The sequence below is a fragment of the Myxocyprinus asiaticus genome, chromosome 13 (assembly GCF_019703515.2).
Source record: "Myxocyprinus asiaticus isolate MX2 ecotype Aquarium Trade chromosome 13, UBuf_Myxa_2, whole genome shotgun sequence".
Lineage (NCBI taxonomy): Eukaryota > Metazoa > Chordata > Actinopteri > Cypriniformes > Catostomidae > Myxocyprinus > Myxocyprinus asiaticus.
Window position 1 is genome coordinate 36799759 of NC_059356.1, and position 12621 is coordinate 36812379.

Here is a 12621-nt window from a genome sequence, read left to right on the forward strand (position 1 = left end):
AAAGCTAATTTTACTATAGCCACACCCTAACTCTTCCCCTTAAAGAAACTTTTTTGGACTTTTAGAATTAAAAAAGTATAAACATTATTCAAAATATTTAATAGTTGCATACAGGAGCAAAAATTGTCTTTCAGTTCCTCCAGGTCTCCGCTAGGTTTTCAACAGTCCTCCACAAAACCTATCACTGTTCTTGATTCTTTGGGATGTATGAGTGTGTGCGTTATTGCTATTACCTTGCCATGACCCTGATAAAAGGCATCTGTTAAATTTGCATTTTCTCAAAGAGCCCTGACCCTAAATACCATGACATAGGTCAGAGTAGGTCAAAAGGTTACTTGTGGACATACCAAAGCTTTTAAACAGACCAAATTTTGGCCAAATTATACATAAAAAATATTAAATAAATGGATCCATCAACTTCATAATATAGTGCTTGGAATCATTGAAATTGCCTCTTCTTTGTGTTTGAAATGATATTCCACAAACATTCAAGTTAGGTTTTGTTCTGAACACAATAATAAACTGCTAAATTACTTAAAGGAATAGTTCATCCAAAAATGAAAATTCCCTCATCATTTACTCACCCTCATATCATTCCAGATGAAAATGAGTTTTTTTTCTGCAGAACTCCAAAAAAGAATTTTAGAAGAATATCTCAGCTCTGTAGGTCCTTATAATGCAAGTGAATGGTGACAAAAACTTTAAAGCTCCAAAAAGCACATAAAGACAGCATAAAAGTAGTCTATATGACTCCAGTTGTTTAATCCATGTCTTCTGAAGTAATCCAGTCGTTTTTCAATCAAAATACAACTCCTTTTTCACTATAAATCTTGACATCAACAGTCTCCTTGGCAATCATGATTTCAAGCTCAATTACACTTTTTAGTGCCATCTAGCACTCTGAGCATGCACCAAGCACTAGGAAGTGTAATTGAGCATGAAATCATGATCGTATCTGGAGACTGCAAATTCAAACTTTGTTTGACATCATTGTCTTATTTGCATACTCAATTGCAATTGGTCTTCTCTCTTACATCTTTTTGCATACTGAATTGTAACTTTTTATTTTTCTACATTGCAAATTACTCAATCTTTCTCTTCTTTTCTCTCTCTATCTGTATTTGTGTTTACAACCACTACAGATTATCATTTTACCTAAAAACTCTTTTGCTGCCCCACGAACACTGGTATTTTTCGTCTGAAATTCGAATCTAGTTTCAAGACTTTCATATTAATTTTTGAAATAGCCAGCTAAAAGTGGAGTCATAGTGAGTTCATATTTGTCAGACAATAAGAAAGCACATCTGTCCCTGCATGATGTCTTAAACAGTAGAGTAGACAGCCAGGAGACAGGTCAAGTTACTGCCTCTTGCCCAGTGCTGACGTGTAAAATTCATTCCTTTAAAATGTGGGTGTCAGTGTGTGTATGTGTTGTGTGTGCAAATTTTTTCATTTACTTGTCTTGCCAAAGGTCTTGGCACATACAGGCAAATTCCTCTTCTAAAAGAACAGCACAGATTTTTAATGCTCTCCAGACTGCTTTATGCTAATCAGTGGTGATTTGCTGCTGGTTCAGCTGGTGGACATTCAGTCAACAACATGGGGTTTCTAGTAACATTGCCTGACCAAGAAAGCCTTGTTGGCAAAGCAGTTGGCTCTTGGTGGTTAAACTTTTTAAGTTCCCTATCTGTCACTCACTCGACGTTGTGTCGATGTAGTGACACTAGGGGTCACTCCTGGGAGCCCGAGACACCTCTGGTCTTCGATAAAAGGCCAATGAAAATTGGCGAGTGGTATTTGCATGCCACTCCCCCGGACATACGGGTATAAAAGGAGCTGGTACGCAACCACTCATTCAGATTTTCTCTTCGGAGCGGAACGGTCATGCTCATTGAGCTGAATTTTACTGTTCATTCACCTCTGCTGGATCTGATGGCGCATTTCAGCGGCTTCTCCCTCCTCTGCACTGGTGCACTGCAGAGAATGCCCCTGGGCACTATGGCAGAAAACAAGAGAGTATATTTTCTGAAAGAGCTTTTTTCCTCTAAAAGAGTATATATTTCTCTAAAAGAGCGGCACACACGGTCTTTTTAAAGATGCCTTTCCGATTGTGTGTTATTCCTGGTTGCGGTCGTTATCTCTCAACTTCGGATGGTCATGATCGCTGTCTTTCGTGTCTGGGTGCAACCCACACGGAGGCAGCATTTGTGGATGGTTCATGTTCTCATTGCGAGAACATGACCATGGCAACGTTGCGGTCGCGGCTTGTCAGCGGCTCCCCGCCTCGGTCCTTCTACCTACGGGTATGAGGCCAGCGCGGCTAGCACTGGGGGCGATTTGGGGACCCCAATGGGATCGCCTCTGCCGGGTATCCCCCCGTGGACCTCCCATTCCCCAGCATGCTCGTCTGCCCCAGTTGGGCTTCCAGATGAGTTCGCCGGCTCGTCTCATGGCGAGTCTGGCTTCTTGTTCGGAGCCCGCGAAGATGATGAGTTCTCGAGCGCAGCATCGGAGAGCAGGCTTGTCCAGTCGGACGCAGAAGCCTCAGCTGGGCTTCCCCCCTCTGAGATGATTGCCCAGTCACAGGCTGATGCCGAAATGACGGACATGCTTTCCCGGGTGGCCGTGAGGGTCGGGTTAGAGTGGAACCCTCTGCTCTCCCCTGAACCCTCGCGGCTTGATGATTGGTTCCTGGGCTCGCGGCGGCGCTCAAAGCAGCCAAGCCCCGCTCCAGTGCCATTCTTCCCAGAAGTGCACAAGGAGCTGACGAAATCGTGGGAGGGTCTCCAGCCCCGATTCCGCAGTTCCACCTCTCTCACTACCCACGATGGCGGGGTGGCCAGGGGCTATACGGCGATTCCCCCGGTGGATAAGGTGCTCACGGTGCACCTATGCCCGCAAAGCGCTGCCACCTGGCGCGGACGCCCTAAGCTTCCATCCAAGCCCTGTATTCTCACGTCGTCCCTGACGGCTAAAGCCTACAGCACTGCTGGACAAGCCGCCTCTGCCCTGCACGCCATGGCTCTCCTGCAGGTCCACCAAGCCAAGGCATTGAAAGAACTGCACGAGGGTAGTTCCGCCCCAGATTTGATGCAGGAACTGCGCTCAGCGACCGACCTCGCTCTCCGAGCAATGAATGTCACGGCGTGGACGATGGCCACACTAGTGGTCCAGGAGCACCACCTTTGACTCAACCTGGTCGAGATGGGTGAGGCCGACAAGACACGGTTTCTTGCTGCCCCCATTTCCCAGGCTGGCCTATTCGGCGACACCATCGAGGACTTTGCCCAGCAGTTCTTGGCGGTGAAGCAGCAGACGGAGGCGATCCGGCACATCCTGCCCCGGCGTGGCTCAAGATCCCACACCCCGTCTGCCTGTCGCCAAGGGCGTCCCCCTGTGGTGACTGCACCAGCTCTGCTGCAGCCTGCCCTTTCGGCCCGGCCCCGGCGTGGAGCCCACCGTAGGTAGCAGACACCACCCGTCTCACAGTCGGCGCCTAAGAACCCACGGAGGTCGTCAAAGCGCCCCTGAGACGGGTGACCCAAGGACGAAGGAACCCACTCACCTAGAGCTGGTAAGAAGACCACTCCATTCCCCGGTGGAAAGCCAGGTGGAAAATCTTTTGTTGCCTTTTTGTTTGATTTCGCCGCATGCCCAAGTGGCTGCGGTACCCAACAGTTCAGCAAAAGAGCGGTTTCCTCCCTCCCTGGGTCACATACCCGGTGTGCACGGTCATCAGAACGACTACCGTCCACGGGTTTTTTCTTGCAGAATTGGCACTCCAGTGGTGGTCTTTCCGCCCCTGAGCACCCAGCTGTGGCACACAGCCGCCCCTGATGTGGCAGTCTCCAAGAGTTATGAGGACAGGCCTCTTCCTCCCCCATCCCAGGCTGTTCCGGGGGTGGTCACAAGGAGCCAGGTAAGTGCTTCGATGTCCCTAGACTCAGCACGGCCACGACGAGATGTGGCACCTCGAGCTCCGCCCCGCCGCGAGGCCCCACCTGCTGGTACGTCCAATGACATTGTCCCCTTGGTCCCCTGTGGCTTGCGCTTTCCAGTCCTTCACGATGGCTGATCCGGACCGTCCGACACGGCTTCGTGATTCAGTTCGCCAGGTGCCCTCCCAGGTTCAGTGGTATTCACTTCACCTTGGTCAAGAATGAAAACGCTGCTACCTTGCACGTGGAGATTGCTCTCCTCCTACGGAATGGCGCGATATAACCTGTCCCTCCAGCCGAGATGAAGAAGGGGTTTTACAGCCCCTACTTCATCGTACCGAAAAAAGGCAGTGGGTTGCAGCCAATCTTGGACCTGTGAGTACTGAACCGGGCTTTACACAGAGTCCCGTTCCCATCTTTTCAGCCCTTGGACTGACCTTTCATTTCTACTCACAGGTGTTCCTCTAGAACTGGTCTCCAGGCATGTTGTGGTCACGACAGATGCCTCCAAAATGGGCTGGGGTGCTGTTTGCAATGGGCACGTAGCCGCCGGCCTGTGGACAGACCCGCGACTGCATTGGCACATCAACTGCCTCGAGTTGTTGGCAATTCTGCTCGCCCTGCGGAGGTTTCGGCCATTGATCCAGGGCAAGCACGTGTTAGTTTGGACAGACAACACGGCAACGGTAGCATATATCAACCGCCAAGGCGGTCTGCGCTCTCGTTGTATGTTACAACTCACCTGCCGTCTCCACGTCTGGAGTCAGCAGCATTTCAAGTCGCTGCGAGCCACTCACATCCCGGGCAACCTCAACACTACAGCGGACGCGCTGTCACAGCAGGGTACCCTCAGGGGAGAGTGGAGACTCCACCCTCAGGTGGTTCAGCTGATTTGGAGTCGATTCGGACGGGCACAGGTGGACCTGTGCGCCTCCCAAGAATCCTCCCACTGCCCGCTCTGGTACGCCCTCACCAAGGCTCCCCTCGGCATAGACGCGCTGGCACACAGCTGGCCCCCTGGCCTAAGCAAATATGTGTTTCCCCCAGTGAGCTTACTTGTACAGACCCTGTGCAAGGTCAGGGAGGACGAGGGGCAGGTCATCCTGGTAGCACCCTACTGTCCCACCCAGACGTGGTTCTCGGACCTCACGCTCCTCGCGACAAACCCCCTCCCCCCCGGCGAATTCCCCTGAGGAAGGACCTTCTTTCTCAGGGACGGGGCACCCGCGACCAGACCTCTGGAATCTCCATATCTGGCCCCTGGATGGGACGTGGTGGTAGACATGATCACTCTGGCTAGGGCCCCCTCTACGAGGCGCCTGTATGCCTTTAAGTGGCATCTGTTCGCTAAGTGGTGTTCTTCCCGACGGGAAGACCCCCAGAGATGCGCAGTCGGATCAGTGCTTTCCTTCCTGCAGGACAGGTTGGAAGGTGTATGTTGCCGTCATAGCAGCACACCACGACGCAGTCGACGGTAAGTCCTTAGGGAAGCACGACCTGATCATCAGGTTCCTAAGAGGCTCCAGGAGGCTGAATCCCTCCAGACCGCACCTCGTGCCCCCTTTGAGCCTTTACAGTCAGCCGAGCTTAAGGCACTCTCCTTGAAGACTGCCCTCCTGACTGCGCTCACTTCTATCAAGAGGGTAGGAGACCTGCAAGCGTTCTCTGTCAGCGAAACGTGCCTGGAGTTCAGTCCGGGTTACTCTCACGTGATCCTGAGTCCCCGACCGGGCTATGTGCCCAAGGTTCCCACCACCCCTTTTAGGGACCAGGTGGTAAACCTGCAAGCGCTGCCCCAGGAGGAGGCAGACCCAGCCCTGTCGTTGCTGTGTCCGGTGCGTGCTTTATGCATCTATTTGGATCGCACGCAGAGCTTTAGGATCTCTGAGCAGTTCTTTGTCTGCTTTGGTGCACAGTGGAGAGGAAGCGCTGTCTCCAAGCAGAGGATCGCCCACTGGCTCATTGACGCCATAACTATGGCATATCACGCCCAGGACATGCCGCCCCCGATAGGGCTACGAGCCCATTCTACCAGGGGTGTAGCGGCTTCCTGGGCCCTGGCCAGGGGTGCCTCTCTAACAGACATTTGCAGAGCAGCAGGCTGGGCAACACCCAACACCTTTGCAAGGTTCTACAACCTCTGGGTGGAACCGGTTTCGTCCCAGGTAGTGGCACGCAATACAAGCGGATAAGCCCGGGATAGCCGGCCGGGTGTCACCTCCTTTTGAGCTGAAGACGTGCGCCATTAATTCCCAGTAGTGTTCACAAGCTTTGTTCCCTGGTTGACTTCCTCCAAGCCCTGTGGCAGTCGAGTTTTCGGAGAGTCTCGCTGCCAGCCCAGTACATGTGCTAACTAAGAGACCTGTTCTGGGTTAGGTGCTCTGCATGTGGCGGTTCCCTGTAAGGCTAAACCCATACAATATATATCTTCCGCTAATTTGTTTCCCTGTTGGCAAACTGTGTCTTCCTTGGGCAGAGCCCCTCTGCCCCAGTCTCCATGTTTGTAGTAACTCCTTCCCCGTTGGGTAGGATCTACCTTGAAGACTCTCCACATGGTTGGAAAGACCATGTGACGTATTTTTCCATGTGACTTAAATATCCCCCCTCTCTTTGGGCGAGGTGTGGTCTCCGCGGTGTGTTCCCCTTGGCGGCCCAGTCGGATAATCCCCCTTCTTTTTTAGGGAGTGGAAAAAAGAGAAGGGGAAAAGAGACCATGACTGGGTTAAGCCTGTCTCTGTCTCTTGGGTAGTCGACTTGTCCCCAAAGGGCCGTTCGACACTCATAACTATGTTGGGGGAGGTTACATGTCGACCTGGTGTGCTGGCTATGAGGCATGCAGTAATCTGCCCACCACACCGCCAGTTCACGTAACACAGTTCAGCCAATTGTGCCGTTTCGTATAGGGACCCCTAGTGTCACTACATCGACACAACGTCGAGTGAGTGACAGATAGGGAACGTCATGGTTACTTGTGTAACCTCCGTTCCCTGATGGAGGGAACGAGACGTTGTGTCCCTCCTGCCACAACGCTGAACTACCCGCTGAAATGGCCGGACCTTATATCGGCTCTTCAGCATAAAACCTGAATGAGTTGTTGCATACCAGCTCCTTTTATACCCGTATGTCCGGGGGAGTGGCATGCAAATACCACTCGCCAATTTTTATTGGCCTTTTATCAAAGACCAGAGGTGTCTCGGGCTCCCAAGAGTGATCCCTAGTGTCACTACATCGACACAACGTCTCGTTCCCTCTATCAGGGAATGGAGGTTACACAAGTAACCATGACGATAGTCTTGTTGGTTAAGAAATATAAAAAGATGGAGGGGGAATTCACCACGAATGATTTGCACCCGATAAAATAGCCGGTCAGTTACATGTGCTGTCTGCACTAGTTTAGCGGCCAATTCACTAAAGGAATTATGCAGATCAGGCAATGGTGCACACGCCCAGAAAATCACATGAATCCAATTTGCACCCACAATTCTGATCTTGCGGGCCTGTTCTTACTGCTGCATAGCGAAAGATGCAGCAGACCACAGCGATCTGACGCACTCTGCCAGGACTGTACAGCATCACTCCACTTCTGTGATCCAGACATATGAATCATCTCTTAAACATGCCGAAAGTGTGCTTGACTACATCACACATCTGCATGCCAAGTTATTCTCCATCATTTGATCAATTTGATGAATTACTATTATGTGATCGACAGAAAATGTACACAAACATCTCTTTTAAATAAAATTAATTTTACTGCCAGATGAAAGCTTGTACCGGGGAATTTTTGTGAATGACGTGCAATCTATAATGAGCCTAATTTACCCAGAAAGGAGGCATTTTTGCATGGAAAGGAATGACAATGAGTCAATCAACATACTCAAGATGCAGGACAATTTCAACACTGATTGTGCCTGCTTAAAGTAGATTATGGGTTGCTAGTGAATAAGACCTACAATATGTTTTTGCGCTGAAATACCATGCACAAAAGTGGTGCAACTGTTTAGTGAATTTATCCTAGAGTGTGCAATTTCTGCACCACTAGCAGCACCTAATGGAATTGCAAAAATATGACAGTTTTCAAACTATTGATTGAGCCAGGAGTTGGCTTGTCAGACTGCTCAAACAAACAAGTGCTATTTTTTTCAAAACGCCACAGTCGGCCTACAATGGCATTCTTATATATTTGTGTCTGGGATATGAAAAAGTATTTCAACAATTACAAATGACACATCACATTTAAGCAAGCCAGTTGGGAACAAACCAGCATACCAGCCTTCAAAATACAACATATCTTCTCAGCATGCAGGGTCTACCAACGCATTACTTCTCAAACAAGTCTAATAATGCACCATAATGCATGAAACTTCTCATTCTCTTTTTGGTTAACCTCTTCAGGGCTGGAGATGGCACAGTCCTAACTGTTTCAAGGTTGGGGAAGAATCGTTAACCTTTAATGATGCAAAAGGAATGTGTGCTAGGAACAATGCTACACTCGTCATTATTAAAAACAGGTACTGGACACAAGCCTCAGAACTTGGACTGCTTGTATGCTTTCTGAAAGCTATTTCCCAAAACGAATGAAATATGAAGTAATAAATGAAGTGCATGTGTGTGTGTGTCCAGATTTGAGCAGGCCTTTGTGAGCAGTCTGGTGTTTGGCCGTTCTGATGATCAGTTCTGGCTCGGCCTGTATAATGAGAACAGCACTGGCCCGTTCCACTGGATCACAGGAGAGGAGCTCACATACACTAACTGGAACAGAGATGAGCCAGGTACAGAAACAGATCTTTTCATGCCTTATTGTACAAATTAAATTAATTTTGTTGTGCCTACTAGGTGCAATAAAAGTGAAAAGGACTGAAAGGGATTTGAACTGTGATCACGTGCACACATGAACCACCACACAACATATAATATGTGCACTGGCTTTCCACCACTGATGAAGTCAGTCTACTTTAACAGAGTACACATTGTAAATACATTTTAACAATTTTTTAATCTTTACCAAACACTGTCTATTTATAGCTTTTATTTCTGGCTTATAACAAGATATTACCATAATTTAATTTGGTAGAATTCTATATTAAACTACATGTATGGATGTTTTTAGATTAAAAAACACTCAAATCAATTCCCAATGTGTCTATATTAGAGGTAGACCGATATATATCGGTTTTACCGATGAATTGGTGCCGATAGTTGCTTTTTGGAACTATCGTTATCAGCAAATATCTATGGCGATAGTTGCTGCTAGTTTTTTCATCATTTTGTCATTTCAAAATAAGAGTCCCCGGTGTGTTTTGGGCATGTTTATACATAATGACTATACCAACATTATGCACAAAACCCATAACTATTTTTTCTGGTTATTTTGGGGATTTTGGTTGAACAATAAACTGCATCTGGGATTTTATTAATTTAGGACTCTTTGTCTGTGCCCGTCATAGTAAGGAAAGAACAAGACATTTTTTTAACATTCTATAAATGAATCTTAAAAACTATCAGCCGATTAATCAGTTATCTGCCTTTCCCACCTTAGTTATCGGTATCTGCAAAATCGACCTCTAGTCTGTATTGGTCTGCATCTGGATTTCTGTATGTCTGGTTATGGCCAACTAAAATGATTTATAATCCCAATGGCGAAATTTATAAAGAAAACTTCTATTTTGCTTATTTAAATTTATTGTACACAATTAAATTAAGCAGTGGCAAAATATTTAAGAATTTTGTTGCAGTGGCTCATTTTGATTGACTAAATAGAACAAGCATTCAAATTTTTATTATTTTTTTTGTCTCAACCAATCATATACTTTCTGAATAGTTTATGTCAGTGTGACATTTGGTTCTAAATCATAAAAAAGCTAATGATGGACCTGCTGATATCCTGTCCTCTGGTCTCGCAGCACAGGTAAAGGGAGGCTGTGTGGTGATGGTGGCAGGTCAGGCTATGGGCCTGTGGGAAGTGAAGGATTGTGCCAGCATCCGCTCAAAATACATTTGCAAACAGAACCTGGACTCCTCTTTCATCCCCAGCCCTCCTGTTCCTCAGCCTACACCCTCCCTGACGGGAGCTTGCCCTTCTGGATGGAAAAGCACTAACACACTCCGCCACTGCTACAAGGTAAACCTGTATTCCCACTTCTGTTGCAGAAAATGAAATTTTTGTTTACTCTCTCATGTTGTTCCATACTCATTTGACTTTCTATTTTCACAAAAGGAGATGTCAGGCAGAAATGCTAGTCTCAGCGACCAATCATTGTCATACAATATAAGTAAATGGTGACTAAGGCTGTCACTCCGCCTGGCATCTTCTTTTGTGAAGATAAGGAGTCATACAGGATTGGAATGAAATGAGGGTGAGTAAATAATGACAGAGTTTTCATTTTCTGGTAAACTAACTCTTTACATCATTGCTGTACTCTCGTAGGTCTTTCATGCAGGTGCTTTGGATAAGAGGTTGACTTGGATTCAAGCTCACAAGTTCTGCCAAAAGCATGGAGCTCAGCTCGCCAGCTTCAGCACACCGGAGGAAGAGGCTTTTGTCTTTCAGATCCTCCACGAGGCCTTTGGGTAAGTTTGTGTGATGTGCACAGCTCTCTTCCCAGGCTACGCAGACCATTTCTTGAAACTTGGTGGCAAAAACAGGTCATTCAGAAATCGCAATGTTATTATGTCACAACCATTAACATACTGTATGTCCACCCCCATTTACAAATCAACACTTATTTACATGTGGGAGTCTTAAAGATACAGTTGCAATGTATGACTGTTTTTGAAGTAAGAAACAGGGATAAAATAAAATGTGTCCTCTTTAATGCATTTGGTAGGACATTGTTATTGCTTTGACAATGTATATTTGTTCTTTGGTTAAGTGTTAAAGTTGCATTCAGTAATTTTTACTCCGAAAGAAATTAATAGTAGTTTTGAAACATATGTATAAAATCATGACCACTCATATAAGATGAAGACTGTAGTCATATCAGTAACCTTATAAAAGCTTTTTTATTCTACATGGAGAGGGTCACCTCATGGTGACTGCCATGTTGGGATCACATTACCAGCTGTATTTGACTCGTTTAATCTCAGTAACAGCCCTGTTATTGGACACTTTCACTCTTGGATTAAATTAATCATGGCTGACTGTGAATAGTGAATTTCTACAATGGCATCGATAACTGAAAACTACTGCATTTGAAAGATGCTGCATCCATGCCGCTTGGTGTCACTGTAAGTCCCAGTCCGCATACGGCATACGTATGCTTTGGCTAAATGGTTTCGCGTCTCTGATTTACATTAGTATCACTTAGTATTCAGTACGAATGTGTTCGTGTGCTAAAAAAACAAGATAGAGTGCAACAAATAGAACAGAATGTAGATGTCTTGAGATGTGTTTTTAGAAGTATACATTTTTTTAAACTTGACAGCATCTTAAAAACCCAGAGTGCCTGTGTGAGACGCTGAAAAAAAAACTGAGACGAGGCACAATGGTCAAAGATGTCCGTATAGCGCATGTTAAAATTATAAAAATAATTAAGCAGACAAATGCAAAATCATGTGAACAGCCCCTTATAGTGCAACCTTTCGATTGGCTCTGTGTGCAGGGAGGCGGAGGATCACGAGCAGCACTGGCTATGGATTGGAATTTCCCGCCGGAACAGTGACAGTTGGACATGGAGTGATGGATCAGCTGTGAGATGATTGATGTGCTGTTTTAGCACAGTATTTTAATGTACTAGAGGTCTATAAAAACAATAAAAGTTAACTAACAAAAAGTACTATGGTAATACCATATTTGGACATGTACCATGGTGTTACCATGGTATTCTTTGAAGTACCTTGGAGTACCATGTAAATATTATGATATATTAATATGGAAGTTTTTCAGTACCATAGTACAGTATACTGTATATCAGAGTACCATGATATTATTATCACTCTACAATGGTACCACGATAGTACTTTTTTGTATGATATACTAATATAATTCTAATTATTTAAAAAATCATAATAAAATCTAATGTAATGATAATATAATCTCTATTTTTCTGTTTCCTCTTTTTCAGGTGACCTATCAGAACTTTGGCAGGGGGAATTATGGCTCTGCTGAGTGTGGAGCAGCTAACATGGCTGATACCAACTGGCTGGTGTCACATTGCGACTCTGAGCTTGACTGGATCTGCAAAATACCAAAAGGTAGCCACAAACATGCATGCCTGCACATTTTAAATTACTCCTAAACAGCCTGTTAACTTTTATTTAATGTATTTTGCAGGGAAAGTGGAAGAGGAACCTGAGAGCCATGAAGGTCTGTTGCAATGCATGTCTAATATCTGACCTCTGGATTTTACTTACAATTGCCTTTAAAAATGTTCTCCTCCCCTTTTCACCTTTAGAAACATATAAGCCTGAAATATAGGTTATGGAAACAATTTAACATGTGTGGTTAACGTAATATTTCAATCTGTTCAGACACTGGTTTAGAGTGGGTTGACTTTGAGAAAGCTCAGTATAAACTGTTTGAGCACCGCTCCACATGGGACCAGGCTCTGAGGATCTGCTCCTGGTTTGACGCCTCCCTGGTCTCCATGCACTCTCCCAAAGAGAATCAGTTTTTGATTGGCATTTTACGCAAGGTACACACATTCATAGCAGGCATACAACAGTCTTCTAAGACTATGACACT

At 46.1% G+C, this 12621-nt stretch overlaps 1 protein-coding gene across 2 annotated transcripts in view; it reads left to right on the top strand.

Annotated features, from left to right (window-relative positions):
• LOC127450709 (C-type mannose receptor 2-like) overlaps window positions 1–12621 on the top strand; it is a 60033-nt gene that overhangs the window by 35289 nt on the left and 12123 nt on the right. For both annotated transcript variants that reach the window (XM_051714999.1, XM_051715000.1), the window contains exons 10-17: window positions 8334–8449; window positions 8562–8710; window positions 9842–10059; window positions 10366–10508; window positions 11540–11627; window positions 12002–12131; window positions 12211–12243; window positions 12408–12571. In XM_051714999.1, coding sequence (XP_051570959.1) covers window positions 8334–8449; window positions 8562–8710; window positions 9842–10059; window positions 10366–10508; window positions 11540–11627; window positions 12002–12131; window positions 12211–12243; window positions 12408–12571 — 1041 coding nt within the window. The remainder of the gene's footprint in view (window positions 1–8333; window positions 8450–8561; window positions 8711–9841; window positions 10060–10365; window positions 10509–11539; window positions 11628–12001; window positions 12132–12210; window positions 12244–12407; window positions 12572–12621) is intronic.